Source organism: Moschus berezovskii, chromosome X (assembly GCF_049115385.1).
Source record: "Moschus berezovskii isolate FMDL1 chromosome X, NW_MosBer_1.0, whole genome shotgun sequence".
Classification (NCBI taxonomy): Eukaryota; Metazoa; Chordata; class Mammalia; order Artiodactyla; family Moschidae; genus Moschus; species Moschus berezovskii.
In genome coordinates this window covers 111,246,959-111,270,494 of record NC_142488.1, presented here as the reverse complement: position 1 = coordinate 111,270,494, position 23,536 = coordinate 111,246,959, and the positions used below count along the sequence as shown (strand labels likewise).

At 39.9% G+C, this 23,536-nt stretch overlaps 2 protein-coding genes across 5 annotated transcripts in view; one reads left to right on the top strand and one right to left on the bottom strand.

The window, feature by feature from the left end:
- Positions 1 to 3,509, top strand: part of CUL4B (cullin 4B) — a 31,085-nt gene extending 27,576 nt beyond the window's left edge. For 2 of the 4 annotated variants that reach the window (XM_055438285.2, XM_055438286.2), the window contains exons 19-20: positions 127 to 279; positions 1,236 to 3,507. In XM_055438285.2, coding sequence (XP_055294260.1) covers positions 127 to 279; positions 1,236 to 1,331 — 249 coding nt within the window. In that variant the 3' untranslated portion in view covers positions 1,332 to 3,507. Of the gene's footprint in view, positions 1 to 126; positions 280 to 1,235 lie in introns of all 4 variants that reach the window. The other 2 variants (XM_055438283.2, XM_055438284.2) reach the window with 2 other exon arrangements.
- Positions 3,510 to 7,544: 4,035 nt separating this feature from the next.
- LOC129563997 (calmodulin) lies at positions 7,545 to 22,806 on the bottom strand. The gene is made up of 3 exons (XM_088834298.1): positions 22,719 to 22,806; positions 21,104 to 21,204; positions 7,545 to 8,082 (listed from the first exon to the last, which is right to left on the bottom strand). Exons 1-3 carry the CDS (start codon positions 22,804 to 22,806, stop codon positions 7,843 to 7,845), a joined length of 429 nt encoding a protein of 142 aa, XP_088690424.1. The 3' UTR covers positions 7,545 to 7,842.
- Positions 22,807 to 23,536: the final 730 nt, after the last annotated feature.

The window sequence follows — 23,536 nt, the reverse complement described above, 5'->3', positions numbered from 1 at the left end:
GGTTTCTTTTGATAATTCAGCATATTTAAAGCGTTAATTGTGTCATGGCCCTAAAACATACAGTTTGTGTAAGTAATCAGGTTTCACTTTAGATACAATTCCTAAGTTTAAAACTTTTTTTATTAGGTTGAAGAACAAGCTAGTACCACAGAAAGAGTATTTCAAGATAGACAATATCAAATTGATGCTGCAATTGTTCGAATTATGAAGATGAGAAAGACACTTAGCCACAATCTCCTTGTTTCAGAAGTGTACAACCAGTTGAAATTTCCAGTCAAGGTAGGTACTTCTGTATTTTATTACCGAGCTGCTTATATATAAAAATTACATTGTTTTATATGTATGTATAAATTAGATTTTTTTAGACACAAATCTTACAAACATTGAATAAAACCCCAAGACCATTTAGAGGGACAAAAGTTTTCATTTCTCATGCTCATATATATGTTTTTTTTTTTAAAAAAAACCTCTGTTGGCATATGTGGGCAGTTGTGACAAAAGGGGGAAACAATTTATAAAAGCTCTTATACCTGAAACTTGAAATTTTCAAAGTTTATTCACTTTAATTTTTTTTTTGAGCTTCTTTGTTACTTTTTAAATTTTTTTTCTCCTAAGAATACCTTGCTATTTGACAGATTTGGTTATTTTAATTAAGTCTTCTGTTTAGTTAGCTTGTATAAGGGTCCATTAAAAACCATACAGGAAGTTATATTCCAATTTAGTAAAGCTCTATAATGTCATCATTAGGTATCTTTTTGAAAAATTTAGTGATAGTTCTGGCAAACTAAAATTAGTCATCACATGGATATGTTTCAATATAAATTCCCAGTAATAAAGCACCTTAGACAATGTGGTGGTGTACTGGACTGTATCTCATGTTTTACAAGATTCCCAAACTCTTGTGATGATAAATACTTGTTAGACTTTGGATAGACTCGGCTGTTTCACCTTTTGAGCTTGTTTTCCTCTTTTGTAAAATGGAGATAATAATAGTACTTACCTCATAGGATTATTGTGAAGCTTAAATGAGATGATATTTGTAAAAACTTAGCACTGGGCCTGACACATAAATGCTTTAAAATTAAGGAGATTTGAAAAAGAAAAAAATATTAAGGAGATGAAATACATTCAGTGAGCCAAAGCTGTTGGTTTTTTTCTTTTAAATTGAGTATTGGTAAAGGGGCTTGAGCCAGTGGGTTATGAACTGTGCACTGAAAATTTGCCTTCTCTTACAGCCTGCTGATCTTAAAAAGAGAATAGAATCCTTAATTGACCGGGACTACATGGAGAGAGACAAAGAAAATCCAAACCAGTACAATTACATTGCCTAAAATGTTGTTGGCCTTGAAGCAGTTGCTGGCATATACAATAACCAGTGAATAAACTAACCTGTTGTTGTTTGAATTCTTTTATACTACCAATGACCAAGTGAAACAGTGTAATGGGAATAGTTGAGTGACTTTTCAGTGGTTAACATCCTCATTTAAAGAGTAATACTTACCTTTAAGAAGAATGTTGTTGAACTCTTTGCATGTTATTTAGTATGATGTGCAGAAAACTCTTTAAGAAAAAGTACCCGGTTTTCATGATTCCTATTTGGAACTGGGGAAAAGGTCCTTATGGCTATTAAAGAAGGAAGAGGGGGTTCTTATACACCATTTAATTATGAAGCAAAAGGTTTATTTGCTTAAAATGTCATTTAAAGATACTTAAACTGCATGCAAACTTTATTTACTGTACAGAGTTCTGGATGTATTTATCGAATAGAAAAACCACCCTGGACTTGATTGTTCACCTGTTTTGTGATTTCCCTTGAAGAGAAAAATATGTTGTCATAGCTCTTGATATTTTACTAAGTAATGTTCTGTTACACTGAAAGGGATGTTTTTAAAATTTTTATTTGGAAACAAGTTTTCAAGTAGAGGGACAATTGCTTACATATTGTCTTGTATACACACATCCTAAAATGTTCCATTTATGAGATGTGTGTATATGGTTCAGCCCTGAGTTTACTGTGCTGATTAACAGGTACTTATAAAAATAGCTGAAATAGAAAATTGCTGATCAGTCATGCTAGAAGAACATGGTAGGAGAGAAAAACCCAACTATTTCTTCATATTAAAAATGAATATAATATGAACATTGCAAAAGAGACCAAACTCACATTTTGTAACTTTTTACAAGAGCGAAAATTCACAAACTGTAGTTTTCAACTTCCTTTAGAGTTCAACATTGTTTGGACAGTTTTGTCTTTAACTTGGACCAATTGTAGATTGTTACAGGCTTCCTGGGATTTAGCATTCCTATTTTCTCTACCAAAGTTTTTCTTGGAAGCACCTCAACTCTCGTTTTCATTGGCATATTAGTCTTTCCTGTCATCCTTATTTTAACTTCCTTAAAGCCCTAGGTAGAACTAGATCCTTCCTCATTTTCCCCCACACACCCCCTAGTTGGGATTTCAAATTCTGTATTATGCTGATCTTATTCTTTTCAAAGTTGCTTGAAGGTAAAGAATTGTCACAGCCACTGGACACCTGCTTTTCAGAGGAATGTCCTAGGATTGTTCATACATAGAAAACAGCAAAAGTATTCTTTTTTTCAAATTGATAATGTGAGTAAAAAGCTTCTCTTTACCATCAGTGGTTTTTTGTTTTTGTATTTGGGGTTTTGTTTTGCTTCTTTGTTTTTCCTTGAAGCTTTGAAGGGAATTGATCTTGGAAGAGAAGCAGAAATTTTGTTTTGGTTTAAAAAAATCAGAGCTGCTATAATGCTTTTTGCAGCAGTTTATTTCCTTGACTATTTTTGAAGCTATTGGGAAGAATCCCTAGGTCCTAACCCTAAGCTGAGAAGACTTTCGGCTCTTGTGTTTGCTATTGGTTGTTTTCTTTAGTTCTCAAGGACCTGTGACCACATATTTTTTTTAAGTTGCCTGTTTTCTAATTGCATCACTTTACACACTGTTATCTAAAAATATGTGGTATTTAGAATGCCTTCTTAATTATTTTGAGCAGCCATTGCCTGTGTTTTCTTAGCACCTCCTTGGTTTTCTTACGTGAACTCATCTGACAGGGAAATGCAGCTTTTTGGTTTACCCTCTCTGCATACTGGACCATCTAAGTCAGTGTTCTAACTAATCCCTGATGGTCTCTGAGCTACTGTTCTACCAGACTCAGTAGTTATGTGCTTCAGGAATTTTTCGGTAGAATTGGTCCTATTAGGAGACTCTTGGTGTCACCTTTGTTATCTTAAAAGCTGGTCCCTTCGCTGAGTTTCTTAATTTTTTGAAAACTTGATGCTATTTCAGCTGAAAAAAATTGGCAAGACTTTTAAAAATTGAGGGAAGCCATTTAAGAAATTGAAAAGTAATCGCAAACAACATTGGGTAGTTGTGACTTTCAGTTCTGTATCAGTTGAATTTTTGTGCTCTTTTCCCTGTGTACGTGGTGGTTCTATTTTTCTCCAATAAAACTTTTTATTTAAAAAAAATTTCTGGAGATCTTTAAAATTCGGATATTGTAAGAATGTTATAAAACCACAGAACTTAAAATCTTCTTCCTAATGATTAATGAATTCATAGTTGTCAATTTTATTTGTAAAATTTCTCTTTATTTTTGTGGTGGTTTGATGGTTGATAATGCTCTAGGAGTGTAGAGGGGAAGGGATGGTAACGGGTGATTTCCAGGAATCCTCAAGGTGAGTATTTATTCTTAACTGTCCTATTTTAGAAAAATTAAACACAAGTATAAACATTGTTTCATCCAAATCTTTAAAGTGAAGTAGTTTAAAAAGTCAATATGAAACTAGGTTAAAGTTGAGAAGTTATTTGTTGTTTTTGTCACTAAGTCGTTGTTTGACTCTTACAACCCGGTGGAGTGACTGTAGCCTACCATGCTCTCTGTCCATTGGATTTTCCAGGCAGGAATATTGGAATGAGTTGCCACTTCCTTCTCCAGGGATCTTCCTGACCCAGGGATTGAACCCGACAACATCTCCTGCATTGTTAGGCAGGTTCTTTACCATTCAGCCACTGAGGAAGCCCCAAAGTTGAGAAAGAAAGTGAAGTTGCACAGTCCTGTCTGACTCTTTGTGATCCCACAGACTGTAGCCCACCAGGCTCCTCTGGGATTTTCCAGGCACGAATACTGGAGTGGGTTGCCATTTCCTTCTCGGAGATCTTCCCAACCCAGGGATTGAACCCTGGTCTCCTGAATTGTAGGCAGACGCTTTACCATCTGAGCCACCAGGGAAGTCCTCAAAGTTGAGAATTGGTGTTTTTAAATATTTACTAGAATTCACCAATGGAGCTATCTGGCCCTGGGTTTTCTTTTATGGGGAATTTTTTGATTATTGATTCAGTCTCTCCACTTAACAGGTTTTTTTTTTCCTGATTTTCTATTTCTTCTTGAGTTGGTTTTAGTATTTTATCGTAAAATATCTACTCTTCCTTTTGTCCACTATTTGCTTGGTATAGCTCTTCATTGCTTAACAGCCTTTCCTTATATTCTCATATTTTGGTGCGTCTCCTCATGTTAGATGAATTTTCCCATTTTTTCCCCTAATCTGACAATTTTTGTCTTTTTTTTTTACATAATATACATTAAAAAATTTTTTACGCAAGTATAATTGACAATTTCTGGCCTTTAACTGAAAAATTATATCTATTTGCATTTGTTTCTAACATCTTACTGGTTGCTCTCTATCCTAATTTTCTTTGCTTTTTCTCCTTTCTCAGCTTTAAAAAATACATATATTGAGTTCTGTTTACTTTCTTATTCCATTTTCCCCACTACTTATTTGGAAATTATATATTCTATTTCTTTTCTTTTACTGATTACCTTCGATATCTTAGTATGTATGCTTAAAATCTAAAATGAATGTCTAAATTTTCCTCCCAATTAATACAAAGATATTAGAAAACTTTAATACTGATCACCTCTTCCCCACCTTACACAGTATTATTGTCCAGTGCTTTAGTTTTGTCCTCTTTTTTAAAAATGAATACCACAATTTAAAACATTAGTCTGTTCAAACACCACCTTCTCAGGGAAGCTTGCCATAGCCATTGTATTTAAAATTTCAACTTGCCCACCAGCCCTACCACACACTACAAATTCCACACTCACCCTACTTTTTTGCCTTTTTCACATATTATTTGTCACCTTTTACATGCTATGCAGTTTACTTATTAATGATACTCATGGCATATTGTCTGTTGAGAATAGAGTTTAAGCTCTATTAGACCTTTGTTTTGTTCAAACACAGGGAAGTTTCTAGCCATGGTAGGTGCATTAGTTTCCTGTGGCTGCTGTAACAAATTACCACAGATGTCATGGCTTAAAACAACAGAAATTAATTCTCTCACAGTTCTAGAGGCCAAAAGTTGGAAATCAGCTTTACTGGGTTCAAGGTGTTGGCAGGGCCACACTCCCTCTGGAGCTACATTCCCTTAATCATGTTCCTTTCCTCCACTTTAAAAGCTGGTTCCATAGCATCTTTTCTCTGACTCTGCTTCTATCACATGACTTATTTCTGTGTGTAATTTCTCTCTACCTCTCCTTAAAGGACAGCTGTGATGGCATTTTGGACCCACCCAGATCATCCCAAAATAACCTCATCTCAAAATCCTTAAATCACATCTGTAAAAGCCCCTCTTCCAAATAAGGTGTTACGTTTTACATGTTCCAGGGGTTAAGACCTAATATCTTTGGGTGAACATTATTCAGCTTACTATAGTATGTGATAAATAATACATGCTAAACGAACAATTTATTTTATACCAAGGTTATATACTTGTCAGATTTTTCCTTCACCATCCCTCCTGGCATCTCAGAGCTTCTTTCTCAGTTAATTTTCTTTCCTTCTTGAAGAACATCTTTTAGAAATGTATTGGGTGTAGGTATATTGTGTAAATTTGTTTTTTCTTGACCAAGAACATTTTTGTTTCAACTCTGTTTTGAAATGTTATTTTTCAAGCCACACAATTCTTGGTTGCCTGTTATTTTTTCTCAGCACTTGGAAGATACCATCATACTGCCTTCCAGGTTCCATTATTGTGATAAAGAATCTGCCTGTTAGCCTCATTTTTTTTCCTTCACAGATGATCATGACTTATCAGTCTGATTACAGTTTAGAGTGCTTCTTTGCAGCAGATGTTCTGCAGTTTCAGTATGGAGAACTGTGGATTTGCTTTTATTTATCCTTGGCATATAATAGTGCTTCATTTGCATGTGAATTCATGTCTTAAATTAGTTCTGAAAAATTCTCAACCATTATTTTTTCTTTTTTTTTTCAGGTAGTCACTGTATTTTATTGGAAAACATTGATATATATTTTTCTTCACAGCTTGAACACAAATATTGCCCGGTTTGAAAAAAAAAAAGAAAAAACCAAAACACTCCGAAAACGTCCACAGCTTCACACCTACCTGCCCTTACCCTCAGCTCTCTTGGCTGGGTCTCCCACTATGCCCCCCCCTTCCCTGGAGGCTGGGTGCCACAGGGTGGACGAGAAGATTCTCAAAGCTGGGCAGGTCCCAGGAAAAGCCACTTGATCGACCTGAGGGGTGGGGTGGGATGGGGGTGTGGGGGCAGATGAAATGAACGGAAAAAGGAAAAGAAAAAATCCAGACGACCAAACTGCCCATGTTGACTGACTTGTCCCAGAGGCGAAAGTCAGAAGCCAGGTTGCAGATCATGCTCTCCGCTGGGGAGTGTGGGGGCAGGCAGGTGGGCGCACAGACAGCACAGATGTGGCTGGGGAGCCGGCCGAGCCACCGCGGGGAAGTGGGAGGGGCCGGCGGGCCGGCAGGGCTGTTTTATTGCAGGTAATGTTCTCTTGAGCGCGTGGTGGAGCACATCCTCCCAATCCCCGCCCCTCAGCTAGCCCGGCATGGTTTCAGACAAAACTAAGAGTTTTCAGGGGTATAAAGAAAAAACCGAAGGATGAGGAGCATGTGACAAAGCGGCCAACCCCATGTGCATTCCCACGAGGGGACCGGGATGCGGGTGGGCGGGGGTGGCAAGAGGGAGCGGCGTGGGATGTTAGCACCAGGACAGCTTGAGACACAGGATGGGGGCAATGTGCAGGGCACCAGGGGAGCCGTCACCACTCGCCCTGCCTCAGGGAGCCAGTCGGATGGTTTCAGAAGAGCAGCCAATGGGATCTGAGCGCTGCCCAGCCTGGCCGGCCTCCTCACGTGCTAAGAGCATGCCAGCCGCCAAGCCTCCCTTGCCCCCTGGCCTCCTCCTGGGCCACATCCAGGCATCACCACAGTTCCAGGCCCTCCCCACCACCCTCAGTCCTTCTGGAACGCCCTGCTGGGCACTCCTGCCCCAGCAGGCTCTGGGATGGGCACAGGGTATCACAGGCTGGTCGCATGCAATAGCAAAAGGCATGCCTCTCGCGCCTGGCCCTCCTGAGGGCTTCAGCCCCTCCCCAGCAGGTTGTGGGACAGCGCTGGCGGCCACCCCGGCACCCCAAAATAAGATGACAAACAAACAGAAACAAACCCAAACAGACAAGAGCCACCCGGGCTGGAGGAGGAGGGCAGAGGCCCCCCGAAGGGGACTGAGGGGCTCATCTTATGAATGCATCAGGCCTTGGAAGATGTGAATGGAAGGTGGGAGGGCCCAAGGAAGAGATGGTGGGGGCCTGGAAGGAGACTCGGGAGGAAGAGAAAGAGCAATCATGCAGCTTGGGACAAATCTTTTGTTGCTTTATCAGATTCTCAGTCCATCAACTGGTGTTTGCTAAAACCGGGATAGGCAGGGAGTGTTGAAGAGAGTGTGCGCGCAGGGAGAGAGAGATTAAGAGAACGGGCATCACCAGCTGCCCGGGAGGCCTTCACTTTGCAGTCATCATCTGTACAAACTCTTCATAATTGACCTGGCCGTCCCCGTCGATGTCGGTCTCCCTGATCATCTCGTCCACCTCCTCGTCGGTCAGCTTCTCGCCTAGGTTCGTCATGACGTGGCGCAGCTCTGCAGCGCTGATGTACCCATTGCCGTCCTTGTCAAAGACACGGAAGGCCTCTCGGATCTCCTCCTCGCTGTCCGTGTCCTTCATCTTTCTGGCCTCCTCCAACTATTGCCTCCTCCATTCTTTATCCTTTCTCCCCCTGAACTAAGTCAGAAATAAAGCTTCTTATTTTATTTACCATGTCTATCTCTCTTTCATATTTTCCACCCATAAGGCTGCATTCCTGGTAATTTCTTTAGAACTGTTTGCCAATAAACTAATTTCTGTCTTCAGTGCCCAATCTTCTCTTTAATTCATCTACTGAACTTTTAAACAGTTTGCATTTTTTTAATTTCTAAAAATCCTTTTTGCTTCTTTTATAAGTCTACCTGATCATTTCGATAGTCTGCTGTTGATGGCTCATTTTTATGGTTCTTTTAATTAAATATTTTTTTTACATTAACTTTGTTTTCTGTATCAGGTAATTCTAATATCTAAAGCACTTGAGGGATATGTATTTGTTGTTTATTATTTCTGCTGATTCATTGACGGTAGTTTGTTTCCTTGCATATTTATTATCATTCCCATTGATTTTAATTTTCATTTTCTTGATTACTAATAAGGTTAAGCATGTTTTTCATATATTAGTTTAGCCATATGGATTTCCTCTTTTGTAGTGTTCAAATATTTAGCCATTTTTCTTATGGATAGTCTCTCTTATCCTTTTTAAAATTTTTCTCTTTGTTTTGGGCTTTTTTTTTTTTTTTGCCACTTCACTTAACTTGCGAGATCTTAGCTCCCCAAGCTGGGGTTGAACCCAAGCCATGGCAGTGAAAGTGCTGAGTCCTAACCACTGGACTGTCAGGGAATTCCCTCTGATTTCCTCTTTGAATAACATTTTTGGTATCCACTTGTTTGTACTTTTCCCATTTTCTTCCTGTATGGTTTCTAGTTTCATGCCACTATGATTGGGGAAAAAATGCTTGATACAGGGAGTTCCCTGGTGGCCTAATGGTTAGGAATATTACCTTTCAGTCTGTGTGTGTCCTTATAGTCATGTCTGACTATTTGCAACCCCATGGACTGTAGCCCACTAGGCTCCTCTGGTCCATGGAATTCTCCAGGCAAGAATACTGGAGTGGGTTGCCATGCCTTTCTCCAGGGGATCTTCCCAACCCAGGGATTGAACCCAGGCCTCCTGCATTAGCCGGCAGATTCTTTACCATCTGAGCCACTGGGGAAGCCCTTAGTCCTGAAGTGAGTCTCTTGCAGGCAGCATATTGAAATATTTTTTTTAAAATCAAAGCACCCTGTGTCTTTTGATTGGCAAGAACTCGATGTGGTTAAGAACTCTTTATTTATTATCACTTAAAGTAATTATTGATCCATGGAGTTGCAAAAAAGTTGGACACGACTTAGCAACTAAAACAATAATGTACTTATTGCCAGTTTATCACTTGTTTTCCAGTTTTTTTAGTTCTCTGTTTATTTCTTCTGTTTCATCCCCTGTGGTTTGATGATTTTCTTTAGTAGTATACTTGAGTACCTATCTTTTTAGTTGTTGTGTATCTATTGTTTTTAATTTGTAGTTACCATAGGATTCATATATGTTGACCTATAATTATATCTACTCGTTTTAAACTGGTAGTCATTTAAATTCAAACACATTCTAAAAGATAACATGTTTTTTTACTCCCTTCTGCCCCATTTTGTATTTTTGATGTCCTATTTTATATCTTCATGCTTATCCCTTATTTGTTTGTTCTAGTTAGTTTTTATGAATTTTTGTCTTTCTATCTTCATACTGACCTATTTAAGTGGTTGCTTTTCAGTCCTTACTGTATAATTGCCTTTCTGAGTGGGATTTCCCCTTTCCTATAGGTTCTTCTTACCCACTTAAGAGAATTTTTTTAGGTTTTGCTTGTCTTAGAAGGTTTTTTATCTCATTTTCTTTTCTAAATGATAATCTTTTTTAACTTTTCATTTTATGTTGGAATATAGCTGATTAACAATGTTGTGATAATTTCAGATGGACAGTGAAGGGACTCAGCCATACGTATACATGTATCCTTTCTCCTCCAGACTCCCCTCCAATCCAGACTGCCATATAACATTGAGCAGGGTTCCCTGTGCTATACAGTAGGACCTTGTTGGTTATCCATATAAATGATAATCTTATTGGGTAGAGATACCCTGCTGCTAAGTCGCTTCAGTCATGTCCGACTTTGTGCGACCCCATAGACGGCAGCCCACCAGGCTCCCCCGTCCCTGGGGTTCTCCAGGCAAGAACACTGGAGTGGGTTGCCATTTCCTTCTCCAAGAGATACCCTAGGTTGTAGGTTTTTCCCTTTCAGCATTTTAAATATATCATGCCATTCCCTACTGGCCTGCAAAGTGTCTACAGAGAAATCAATTGATGGCCTTATGGGGATTCCCTTGTACATGACTCTTCATTTTTCTCTTGCTGCCTTAAAACTCATTCCATGTAACATGCAGAATTTTCCCCAAACAGGGATTGAACCCATACTCCCTGCAGTGGAAGCATTGAGTCTTAACCACTGGACCGCCAGGGAAGTCCCAAGAACTCTTTATTTTTAACTTTTACCATTTTAATTATGATATGTCCTGGTGTAGATCTTGTTTGGAAATGTCTGTGCTTCCTGTACAGATGTTTCCTTCTTCAGGTTTGGAAAATTTTCAGCCATAATTTCATTAAATACATTTTCAATCTTCTCTCTCCTCCTGGCACCCTTATAATGCAAATGTTGGTACACTTAATGTTATCCCAGAGATCTCGTAAATTGGTTTCAATTTTAAAATTTTCTCATGATCTTAAATATGTAAAACTATAAAACTTTTGGGGAAAAAACAGAAAAATCTATGGGGACTAATGCGAAAATGTTCTCAGATCAAATCAAAATACGATTTGATTCATAAATGGAAGCAGTGATAAATTAGACTTAATATTAATTGAACATTATTTTTACCACCTTTACTGGTTTATTAACTATAACTGTTCTGAAGGTATTTTAGTGGTTACTTTAGATTTTATAGTCATACATTTTTAACCTGTCATATTCTTCTTTTGGGTGATACCATACCACTTCATTTATACTATAAGAATCACACAACGGTATTCTTCCATTCTATTTACATATTTTATAAACTATATGAAATGCTGTTACTGTTTTTGTTTAAATCAAATATGAAGAGATTTAAATGATTTTTTAAACTCTTACATATTGGGACTTACCTGGTGATCCAGTGGCTAAGACTCTGCACTCCTAATCCAGGGGGCCTGAGTTCAATCCCTGGTCAGGGAACTGTATCCCACATGCCACAACTAAGAGTTTGCATGCTGCAACTGAAAGATCCTGCAAGCCACAACGAAGATCGAAGAACCATGACAGCCAAATAAGTAAATAAAAATATGTACACCCGGGGCGGATTCATGTCAATATATGGCAAAATCAATACAATATTGTAAAGTAATTAGCCTCCAATTAAATAAATTTTTTTTTCACTTAGAAGAAGCATTTTATTTTATTTTTTTTAAATGATTGTACTGTATCAATTTCTTTAATAATTTTCTTTTTTTTTCCTTATTTATTTATTTATTTGCATTACAATAGTTTAATATGAACAATCAGAACTAATTAACAGTATAACAATATTTTACAACTGAAATAATTAAAATAAACTATAAAATTACTACATAAAACAGGTCTGATCTAGCTTATTTACTTTCTATAATCTCTTCAGTGCTGCAAAACCATTTATTTCTTTTTCTTTTTTCATGTTTTAATAAACACTTCGTCTTTTTGTATTGTTTTCTTTTTCATCACAATAATAGAAATATAACACCATATATCACTGTAAAACACATTTCCACATAAATGCTGATAAGCACAAAATATTTTTCATCATTTACATTTTAACTGTAATAATATATGGCAGGATTAAAGCTGCATCCATCATGTGTCTAACTAACCTTGCTGTAATGAATTTTTTTTTAAACTTTTAACAATATATAAAAGACTGTGCTGTTTATTTTTTATTTTTTTTTTAAATCAAATAATCCAATTTTATTTATTTTTTTTTCAAGTTGAACAGACTAAATTTCTTTAAACAAACTTACTTATACTCCAGAGTCCTTTAAAAACTTAATAGCATTTATACATTGAAGGTATTTGATTTTCTTGTAACTAGCACTTCAAATGCAACAAGCATTTGAAGCAACAAGCATTTGACCCAACAAGTAAAACTTCCTACAGTTCATAACTTTAATAAATAAAATAAATTAAATGTACAGTGAATAAGTTCTCTGAAATATTTCAATATTTCTGCAGGTTTAGTAACATCGTAAAATACATTTCAATTAAAATTCACAAATCTAAAAACCTGTTAGGCATTTTTAGGTATTTTAAGTTGGAAATGAAGACCAATGTTACATCGTAATATGCCAATTACAAATAGTACTTCAAATAGCAAATACTACAGTTTGTCCCAAACTTTAAAAACTATTCATGAACTCAACACTGAACTATTGATGGCTATGAGAATTGTTTCCTAGCCTTTTTGAAAATTTCAACCCATTTACGTTTAAGGTAATTATTGATAAGTACGATCCCGTAGCCATTTTCTTTATTGCTTTGGGTTCAAGTTTATACACTTTTTCTGTGTTTCCTATCTATAGAAGATCCTTTAGCATTTGTTGGAGAGCTGGTTTGGTGATGCTGAATTCCCTCAGCTTTTGCTTGTCTGTAAAGCTTTTGATTTCTCCTTCATATTTGAATGAGATCCTTGCTGGGTATAGTAATCTGGGCTGTAGGGTATTTTCTTTCATCACGTTAAGTATGTCTTGCCACTCCCTTCTGGCCTGAAGAGTTTCTGTTGAAAGATCAGCTGTTATCCTTATGGGAATCCCCTTATGTGTTATTTGCTGCATTTCCCTTGCTGCTTTTAATATTTGTTCTTTGTGTTTGATCTTTGTTAATTTGATTAATATGTGTCTTGGAGTATTTCGCCTTGGGTTTATCCTGTTGGGGACTCTCTGGGTTTCTTGGACTTCGGTGATTATTTCTTTCTCCATTTTAGGGAAGTTTTCAACTATTATCTCCTCAAATATTCTCTCATGGTCTTTCTTTTTGTCTTCTTCTTCTGGGACTCCTATGATTCGAATGTTGGAGCGTTTAACATTGTCCCAGAGGTCTCTAATATTGTCCTCATTTCTTTTAATTCGTTTTTCTTTTTTCCTCTCTGTTTCATTTATTTCTACAATTCTATCTTCTAGTTCGCTTATCCTGTCTTCTGCCTCTGTTATTCTATTGTTTGTTCCCTCCAGAGTGTTTCTGATCTCATCTATTGCATTATTCATTGTATATTGACTCTTTTTTATTTCTTCTAAGTCCTTATTAAATCTTTCTTCCATCTTCTCAATCCTTTTCTCCAGGTTATTTATCTGTAACTCCATTTTGCTTTCAAGATTTTGAATCATTTTCACCATCAAAATTCGAAATTCTTTATCAGGTAAATTCCCTATATCTTCTTCTTTTGTTTGTGTTGGTGGGCAATTATCTTGTTCCTTTACTTGCTGGATATTTCTCTGCCTCTTCATCTTGCTTATATTGCTTTGCTTGGGGTGGCCTTTCCCTCTTCTTGCAGTTTGTGGAGTTCTCTTTATTATGTAGTTTCTTCGCTGTGTGTGGGGTTGGACGGGTGACTTTTCCGGGTTCCCTGGTTAGGGAAGCATGTGTCGGTGTTCTGGTGGGTGCAGCTGGATTTCTTCTCTCTCCTTTAGAAGACAATGGGCTGCTTTTCTGGGAGCCTGATGTCCTCTGCCAGTATTCAGAAGTTGTTCTGTGGACTTTACTCCACGTTCAAATGTTCTTTTGATGAATTTGTGGGGGAGAAAGTGGTCTTGCCATCTTATCCCTCCGCCATCTTGTTCCTTCCTCCCCAGAACACTGGATTCTTATATTCCACTTGGTCGTGGAGTATCTCTTCCCAGCTGCTCCAGCAAGGCGCAGCCACTGTACCTTACCTTGGACGAGGGGTATCTCCTCAAGGCCGCCCCTCCTGCTTTGAATGTGGATCAGCTCCTCTCGGCCCTCCAGTGCCCAAGCAGCCACCGCCTCCTGGACATGGTACAGCTCCTCTCGGCCACCGCCCCAACCCTGGGCGCGGGGTAGCTCATCTCAGCCACGATTCTGCACGTGGTCGGTTGCGCCGGAGCCGGGCGCCTCCCGCGTCTGCGCCGCCGGAGCCGGGCGCCTCCCGCGTCTGCGCCGCCGGAGCCGGGCGCCTCCCGCGTCTGCGCCGCCGGAGCCGGGCGCCTCCCGCGTCTGCGCCGCCGGAGCCGGGCGCCTCCCGCGTCTGCGCCTGCGCCGCCGGAGCCGGGCGCCTCCCGCGTCTGCGCCTGCGCCGCCGGAGCCGGGCGCCTCCCGCGTCTGCGCCTGCGCCGCCGGAGCCGGGCGCCTCCCGCGTCTGCGCCTGCGCCGCCGGAGCCGGGCGCCTCCCGCGTCTGCGCCTGCGCCGCCGGAGCCGGGCGCCTCCCGCGTCTGCGCCTGCGCCGCCGGAGCCGGGCGCCTCCCGCGTCTGCGCCTGCGCCGCCGGAGCCGGGCGCCTCCCGCGTCTGCGCCTGCGCCGCCGGAGCCGGGCGCCTCCCGCGTCTGCGCCTGCGCCGCCGGAGCCGGGCGCCTCCCGCGTCTGCGCCTGCGCCGCCGGAGCCGGGCGCCTCCCGCGTCTGCGCCTGCGCCGCCGGAGCCGGGCGCCTCCCGCGTCTGCGCCTGCGCCGCCGGAGCCGGGCGCCTCCCGCGTCTGCGCCTGCGCCGCCGGAGCCGGGCGTCTCTAAATTTTTTTTTAAAATATTTTTTAAATCTTACATATTTACCCATGTAGTTATCATTTGCAAAGCTGTTCATTCCCTATGTAAATCCAGATTTCCACCTAGCATAAATTTTTCTTCCATCTGAAGGACATCATTTAACATTTCTTTTAGTGTTGGTAATGAGTTCTGTTTTTTTTTTATATCTGAACATATTTCACCTTCATTTTTGGAAGATATTAGATATAGAATTCTAGGTTTACAGTTTTTTTAGTGCTTTCAATATTTTATTCCACTGCCGCCTTGTTTGCATGGTTTCCAGTGAGAAATCTGATGTCATTCTTTGTGTACAAAACCTTTTTTTTTCTCTGGTTGCTTTTAAGTTTTTCTGTTTGCCACATGTTTTGAACTGTTTCATTATGATGTTCCTTATGGTGGTGTTTCTTCCTGTTTCTTGTAATTTGGGGTTCATTGAGCTTTTTGGATCTGTGAGTTTATAGTAGTCATAAAGTTTGGAAACTCTTTTGCCTTTTTTTCAGACATTTTCTCACTCTCTCCCTCCTTTATGAACTTCAGTTAGGCCATTTAAGATTCTCTCACAGTTCATTTACGCTTTTTGGTCTTGTTTATCTGTTTCCTTTTTTTTTTGGCCATGAAGTATGCAGGATCTTAGTTTCCCAACCAGGGGTCAAACTCTCACCCCCTGCATTGAAAACTCAGAGTCTTAACCACTGGACTGCCAGGGAAGTCCCCTTATATTTCCTTTTGGGTAGTTTTGTTTGTTGCTTGTTTTCAAAAGCAGTTTTTATTATTACAGTTTTCAATTTATATCTCAAAATGGGTCAGAAATAAATGAGCTGTTAAAGACTTGGGTTAAGGATCACTGCTGTCATTTGCAAATGGATCTAAAGATAAAATGATTCAATGATCATATACATCTGATATTTAACTGTTATAAACTACATTGTTCTATACAATGTATTCAAATTTGATGTGTTCAAGAACATGGCAAATATTTAATAGAATAAATTTATTTCTTCCTTTAAAACATTAATGCAGATAGCATTTATCTAGGTTACAAACCAAATAGGTGATAACAAGAAAATAATCTCCACAACTCAACTTTAGAAGAAGAGTCTTGGGACTTCCCTGGTAGTCACAGTGATTAAGAATCTTCCTTCAACATAAGGGACACATGTTTGACCCCTGATCAGAGAACTAAGGTCTCACATGCTGTAGGGCAACTAAGCCTGTGTGCCAGCAACCAAGAGCTGAAAGAGCCCATGTGCCATGAATAAGACCTAATGTGACAGCAAAAGAGACACAGGTGTATAGAACAGTCTTTGGGACTCTGTGGGAGAGGGTGAGGGTGGGATGATTTGGGAGAATGGCATTGAAATATGTATATTATCATATGTGAAACGAATCACCACTCCAGGTTCGACGCATGATACAGGATGCTCGGGGCTAGTGCACGGGGATGACCCAGAGGGAGGATAAAGAGAGGAGGGAGGTGGGAGGGGGGTTCAAGAAGGGGAACACATGTACACCTGGGGCGGATTCATGTCAATGTATTGCAAAAGCAACCAATATAATATTATAAAGTAATTAGCCTCCAATTAAAAAAGACCTAATGTGGCTAGATAAATAGTAAAAATAAAAGGGTTTCTTAATGGCTTTATTTTTATGTATAGATCCCTCGCCACTAAGAATGTTTCTGATCTGTGAACAATTCTAAAGTAACCCAATAAAATTAATTTTCTGGATATAATTTTATATTATTTTAAGACTCAGTTAATAGTTTGAATTCTGTAAGTAGTTTATTAGCAAGAAGTCAGGAGTTATAAATTAGAACCCATGAATAAACCACTGTATGATTTCTCAAGCTTTGGATCATCTAATATTTTTCTCTGCTTTTCTAGATCTGCCTATTTTCTCTTTTTTATCGTTATTACTTATTTATTTGGCTGTGGCAGGTCTTAGTTTCAGCACACGGACTCTCTAGATGTGGTTCACGGCCTCCAGAGCACAGAGGCCCAGTAGTTCCAGTACTTGGGCATAGTTGTTCCATGGATGTGGGATCTTAGTTCTCTGATCAGGGATCTAACCTGCATCCCTTGAATTGCAAGGTGGATTCTTAACCACTAGATCACCAAGGAAGTCCCTTCTGCCTGTTTTCTAGGATAAATACACCAACGATAAGAGGGGGGTGTACTGCATTATGTGATTTTTCATATAATTATTTATTTTTGGCTTTGCTGACTCTTCATAGCTGCACAGGTTTTTATCTAGTTGGGGCAAGCGGGGGTTACTCTCTGGTTGCAGTCCACAGGCTTCTCATTGCCATGCTTTTCTTGCAGAGCATGGGCTCTAGGGCAGGTAGGCTTCAGTAGTTGCAACTCCTAGGCTCTACAGCACAGGCTCACTAGTTGTGGTACACAAGTTTAGTTGCTCTACAGCATGTGGGATCCCCAGACCAGGGATCAAACTTGTGTCTCCTGTATTGGCAGGCGGATTCTTTACAACTGAGCCGCCAGGGAAGCCCTAAATAATTTTTGAGTAGAAGAAAAGGTAAGCCATCAGATTGATTATATTCTTTGTAGCCAAAGATGGAGAAGCTCTATACAGTCAGCAAAAGCAAGACTGAGAGCTGACTGTGGCTCAGATCATGAACTCCTTATTGCCAAATTCAGACTTAAACTGAAGAAAGTAGGGAAAACCACTAGACCATTCAGGTATGACCTAAATCAAATCCCTTACGATTATACAGTGGAAGTGACAAATAGATTCAAGGGATTAGATCTGATCGACAGAGTGCATGAAGAACTATGGACAGAGATTCCTGACATTGTACAGGACGCAGTGATCAAGATAATCACCAAGAAAAAGAAACGCAAGAAGGCGAAATGGTTGTCTGAGGAGGCCGTACAAATAGCTGTGAAAAGAAGAGAAGTGAAAAGCAAAGGTGAAAAGGAAAGATATACCCATTTGAATGCAGAGTTCCAAAGAATAGCAAGGAGAGATAACAAAGCCTTCCTCAATGATCAATGCAAAGAAATAGAGGAAAACAATAGAAAGGGAAAGACTAGAGAGCTCTTCAAGAAAAATTAGAGATACCAAGAAATTGTGATCCACACAATCAAAGACTTTGCCATAGTCAATAAAGCAGAAGTAATGTCTTTCTGGAACTCTCTTGCTTTTTCGATGATCCAGCAGATGTTGGCAATTTGATCTCTGTTACTCTGCCTTTTCTAAGACCAGCTTGAATATCTGGAAATTCACGGTTACGTGTTGCTGAAGCCTGCCTTGGAGAATTATCAGCATTAGTTTGCTAGCGTGTGAGATGAGTGCAATTGTGTGGTACTTTGATTATTTGGCATTGCCTTTCTTTGGGAATGGAATGAAGACTGACCTTTTCCACTCCTATGGCCACTGCTGAGTTTTCCAAATGTGCTGGCATATTTATTGAGTGCAACACTTTCACAGCATCATCTTTCAGGATTTGAAATAGCTCAACTGGAATTCCATTACCTCCACTAGCTTTGTTCATAGTGATGCTTCCTAAGGCCCACTGGACTTCACATTCCAGGATGTCTGGCTCTAGGTGAGTGATCATACCACCATCGTCATCTAAATCTGCCTGTTTTCTCTTTTTTATCGTTATTATTTATTTATTTGGCTGTGGCAGGTCTTAGTTTCAGCACATGGACTCTCTAGGTGTGGTTCATGGCCTCCAGAGCACAGAGGCCCAGTAGTTCCAGTACTCGGGCATAGTTGTTCCATGGATGTGGGATCTTAGTTCTCTGATCAGGGATCTAACCTGCATCCCTTGCACTGCAAGGTGGATTCTTACCTACTACATCACCAAGGAAGTCCCTCCTGCCTGTTTTCTAGGATAAATACACCAACGATAAGAGAGGGGTGTACTGCATTATGTGATTTTTCATATAATTATTTATTTTTGGCTTTGCTGACTCTTCATAGCTGCACAGGCTTTTATCTAGTTGGGGCAAGCGGGGGTTACTCTCTGGTTGCAGTCCACAGGCTTCTCATTGCCATGATTTTCTTGCAGAGCATGGGCTCTGGGTCATGAAGATTGTTTTTTGTACAGTTCTTCTGTGTATTCTTGCCACCTCTTCTTAATATCTTCTGCTTCTGTTAGGTCCATACCATTTCTGTCAATAAAGATTGAGCCCATCTTTGCATGAAATGTTCCCTTGGCATCTCTAATTTTCTTGAAGAGATCTCTAGTCTTTCCCATTCTATTGTTTTCCTCTATTTCTTTGCACTGATAACAGAGGAAGGCTTTCTTATCTCTCCTTGCTATTCTTTGGAACTCTGCATTCAAATGCGTATATCTTTCCTTTTCTCCTTTGCTTTTCACTTCTTTTCACAGCTATTTGTAGGGCCTCCTCAGACAACCATTTTGCTTTTTTGCATTTCTTGGGGATGGTCTTCATCCCTGTCTCCTGTACAATGTCACAAACCTCCATCCATAGTTCATCAAGCACTCTATCAGATCTAATCCCTTGAATCTATTTGTCACTTCCACTTTAAAAGCGTAAAGGATTTGATTTAGGTCATACCTGAATGGTCTAGTGGTTTTCCCTACTTTCTTCATTTAAGTCTGAATTTGGCAATAAGGAGTTCATGATCTGAGCCACAGTCAGCTCCCGGTCTTGTTTCTACTGACTGTATAGAGCTTCTCCATCTTTGGCTGCAAAGAATATAATCAATCTGATTTCGGTGTTGACCATCTGGTGATGTCCATGTGTAGAGTCTTCTCTTGTGTTGTTGGAAGAGGGTGTTTGCTATGACCAGTGCGTTCTTTTGGCAAAACTCTATTGGCCTTTGCCCTGCTTCATTTCGTACTCCAAGGCCAAACTTGCCTGTTGCTCCAGGTGTTTCTTGACTTCCTACTTTAGCATTCCAGTCCCCTATAATGAAAAGGACATCTTTTTTGGGTGTTAGTTCTAAAAGGTCTTGTAGGTCTTCATAGAACCATTCAACTTCAGCTTCTTCAGCACTACTGGTTGGGGCATAGACTTGGATTACCCTGATATTGAATGGTTTGCCTTCAAAACGAACAGAGATCATTCTGTCATTTTTTGAGACTGCATCCAAGTACTGCATTTCGAACTCTTGTTGACTATGATGGCTACTCCATTTCTTCTAAGGGATTCCTGCCCACAGTAGTAGATATAATGGCCATCTGATTTATATTCACCCATTCCAGTCCATTTTAGTTCGCTGATTCCTAAAATGTCAATGTTCACTCTTGCCATCTCCTGTTTGACCACTTCCAATTTGCCTTGATTCACGGGCCTAACATTCCAGGTTCCTATGCAATATTGCTCTTTACAGCATTGGACCTTGCTTCCATCAGCAGTCCCATCCACAACTGGGTGTTGTTTTTGCTTTGGCTCTGTCCCTTCATTCTTTCTGGAGTTATTTCTCCACTGATCTCCAGTAGCATATTGGGCACCTACTGACCTAAGGAATTCATCTTTCAGTGTGCTATCTTTTTGCCTTTTCATACTGTTCATGGGGTTCTCAAGGCAAGAATACTGAAGTGGTTTGCCATTCCCTTCCCCAGTGGACTACATTTTATCAGAACTCTCCACCATGACCCATCCGTCTTGGGTGGCCCTACATGGCATGGCTCATATTTTCATTGAGTTAGACAAGGGTGTGGTCCATGTTATTAGATTGGTTAGTTTTCTGTCATTGTGGTTTCAGTCTGTCTGCCCTCTGATGCCCTCTCTCAGCGCCCACCATCTTACTGGGGTTTCTCTTACCTTGGACATGGGGTATCTCTTCACGGCTGCTCCAGCAAAGTGCAGCCACTGCTCCTTTCCTTGGATGTGGGGTATCTTGCCGCTCATATATATGTATATTGTGAAAGAGTTTCCACCAACACACCCATCACCTCATTATTTACTTAATTATACAATACAGTGTTAACTATAGTGACCATGTTCTATATTAGATCCTCAGACCATATTTATAATGGAAAGTTTGTATCCCTTTACCAACAATTCCAGCCCCTGGAAACAATTTTTCTACTCTCTACTTCTGAGTTTGACTTTTTAAAAAAAATTCCACGTTAGTGATTCCATACAGTATTTGCCTTTCTCTGTCTTATTTCTCTTCAGGGCATAACGCCCTCAAGCACCATCCATCTTGTCACAAATGGGAAGATTTACTTCTTAATCATAACTGAATAATATTCCATGGTGTGTGTGTGTGTATATATATATATATATTTGTCCATATCTTTGTCCATTCATCCGTTGATGGACATTTAGATTGTTTCCATACTTTGGCTATTGTGAGCAATGCTTCAATGAACATGGGAGGGCAGATATCTCTTTGAGATCCTGTATTCATTTCCATTGGATCTAAATCCAGAAGTGGAATTGCTGAATCATATGGAAAGACTATTTTTAAGTTTTTGAGGAACCTCCATACTGTTTTCACCAGTGGCTTCACCAATTTACATCCCCACCAATAGTGTGTAAGTATTTCCTCTTCTCTACATCCTCTCCAGCATTTGTTATTTGTAGACATTTTGTTGATTTGTATTCCTTTTAACAGGCATGAGGTGACATCTCATTGTTTTGATTTGTGTTTCCTTGATGCTTAATGATGTTGAGCATCTTTTATTATACCTGTTGACCATTTGCACGTCTTCTTTAGAAAAATATCTGTTCAGTTCCTCTGCCCATTTATTGATTGGATTTTTTGTTTTTGTTTGGTTTTGTTTCTGTTGAATTCTATGAGTTCTTTAGTTTACAATCTAGGTCTTATATTAAAGTCTTTAATCCATTTTGAGGTGATATTTGTGCATGGTATAAGATAGGGGTCCAATTTCATTCTTTTTTGTCAGATATTTTCAATTGCTGTACCTTTAAGGTGACTAATATGTTCTTTCACAATGTCTAATTTGCAGTTAATTCCATCCAGTATATATTTCATATTAAACATTGTAGTTTTATCTCTGTGAGTTCATTTTGTGTCTTTTCTATATCTTCCATGTGAGTACTTAATTTTTTGAACATATGAAATACAGTTATAGCTGGTTTAATATTTCCTGCTACTTCTAACATTTCTGCTTTGTTTTTGATCAGTTGATTATTCTTCTCATCATAGGTTGTATTTCCTTGCTTATTTGCATGTCTAGTAATTTTAATTGGATGCCGGGCACTGTCAATTTTACCATTTGGGTCTTGTATATTTTTGTACTTCTATGACTCTTCTTGAGCTTTCTAGTGTTAATTATTCTCCACCACTCCAGCAAGACTTATCTGTCTACTCAATGCCCTGTGAATCATGAGGTTTTCTATTCAGGCTGGTGGGAACAGGCACGCTTTGTTTCTTCACATTCTTTCAGATGGTTCTTTTCTCTATGAGTTATTTTCCTCACATGAATGCACTGCTTAGTTTTCTGCTGAACACTTGAGGGGCACCGTCTGCAGATCTTTGGAGATCTGCCTCTGTGCAGTTCTTTCCTCTCTGTTATTCTGTCTTAGGTGCACCAGTTGCCTTGGAGCCTCCAGATGCTCACCTGTGTCTTGTCAGTCTAGGAAGTCTGCTAGGCTGCCTTGGTTCACCTTTTTTGGTAAACAAGGCTGGCTCCATGGACCCGTGACAGTAGGGCAGGGTACCAAGCTCCAAAAGGGCCCATGTTTGGCTTTAATACTCTGTGGCCACCATCTTGAATTTCATAGTTATTTTATCTTTGTGTTTTGTAAGTGAAATCCAATGAGACAAGAGGACCTACTCTGGGGGCTTGGAGCCTGGGTTCACATGCTGCCTTTCCTCTCTCTGTTTCACTACTTCTTTGGATAGTTTCTTGCCGACCACTCTCCTCTCTCCGGCATCCCAGCCTCCTCCCTCATCCCCTCACCTAACAACTAATGCTGCTGTCTTTCACCAATGGGGGCTTGGGCATGGGCACAAGGAAAGTCAGGATCAAATGCTTGTCCCTGTGGCATCTCAGGGAAGGGCATGGTGGCAACCATCGCTGCCACAAGCTGGCAACCTCACAGGAGATTCAGCTAGGATAAAACTCTCACCTACTTGCTTAGTTATCTACCCATCTTGGCACAGAAGTTTCAATACTCTTGGGGTCTGCCCATCCAGAATGGTTTGGGGTGTCAGATCCATGGGAAGTGGAGATTCCTGGCTCACCTTTCTGAGGGCACTGGTTGGTATGCAAGATGGCAAAAATGGTTGTCTGAGGAGGCCTTACAAATAGCTGAGAAAAGAAGAGAAGCAAAAGGCAAAGGAGAAATGGAAAGATATACCCAACTGAATGCAGAGTTCCAAAGAATAGCAAGGAGAGACAAGAAAGCCTTCCTCGGTGAACAATGCAAAGAAATAGAGGAAAACAATAGAATGGGAAAGACTAGAGATCTCTTCAAGAAAATTAGAGATACCAAGGGAACATTTCATGCAAATATGGGCACAATAAAAGACAGAAGAAATGGTATTAACCTAACAGAAGCAGAAGAGACTTAAGAAGAGGCAGCAAGAATACACAGAAGAACTGTACAAAAAAGGTCTTAATGACCCAGATAACCATGATGGGTCTGTCATTCACCTAGAGCCAGACATCCTGGAATGTGAAGTCAAGTGGAAGTATCACTACGAACAAAGCTAGTAGAGGTGATGGAATTCCAGCTGAGCTATTGAAAATCCTAAAAGATGATGCTGTCAAAGCATTGCACTCAATATGCCAGTAAATTTGGA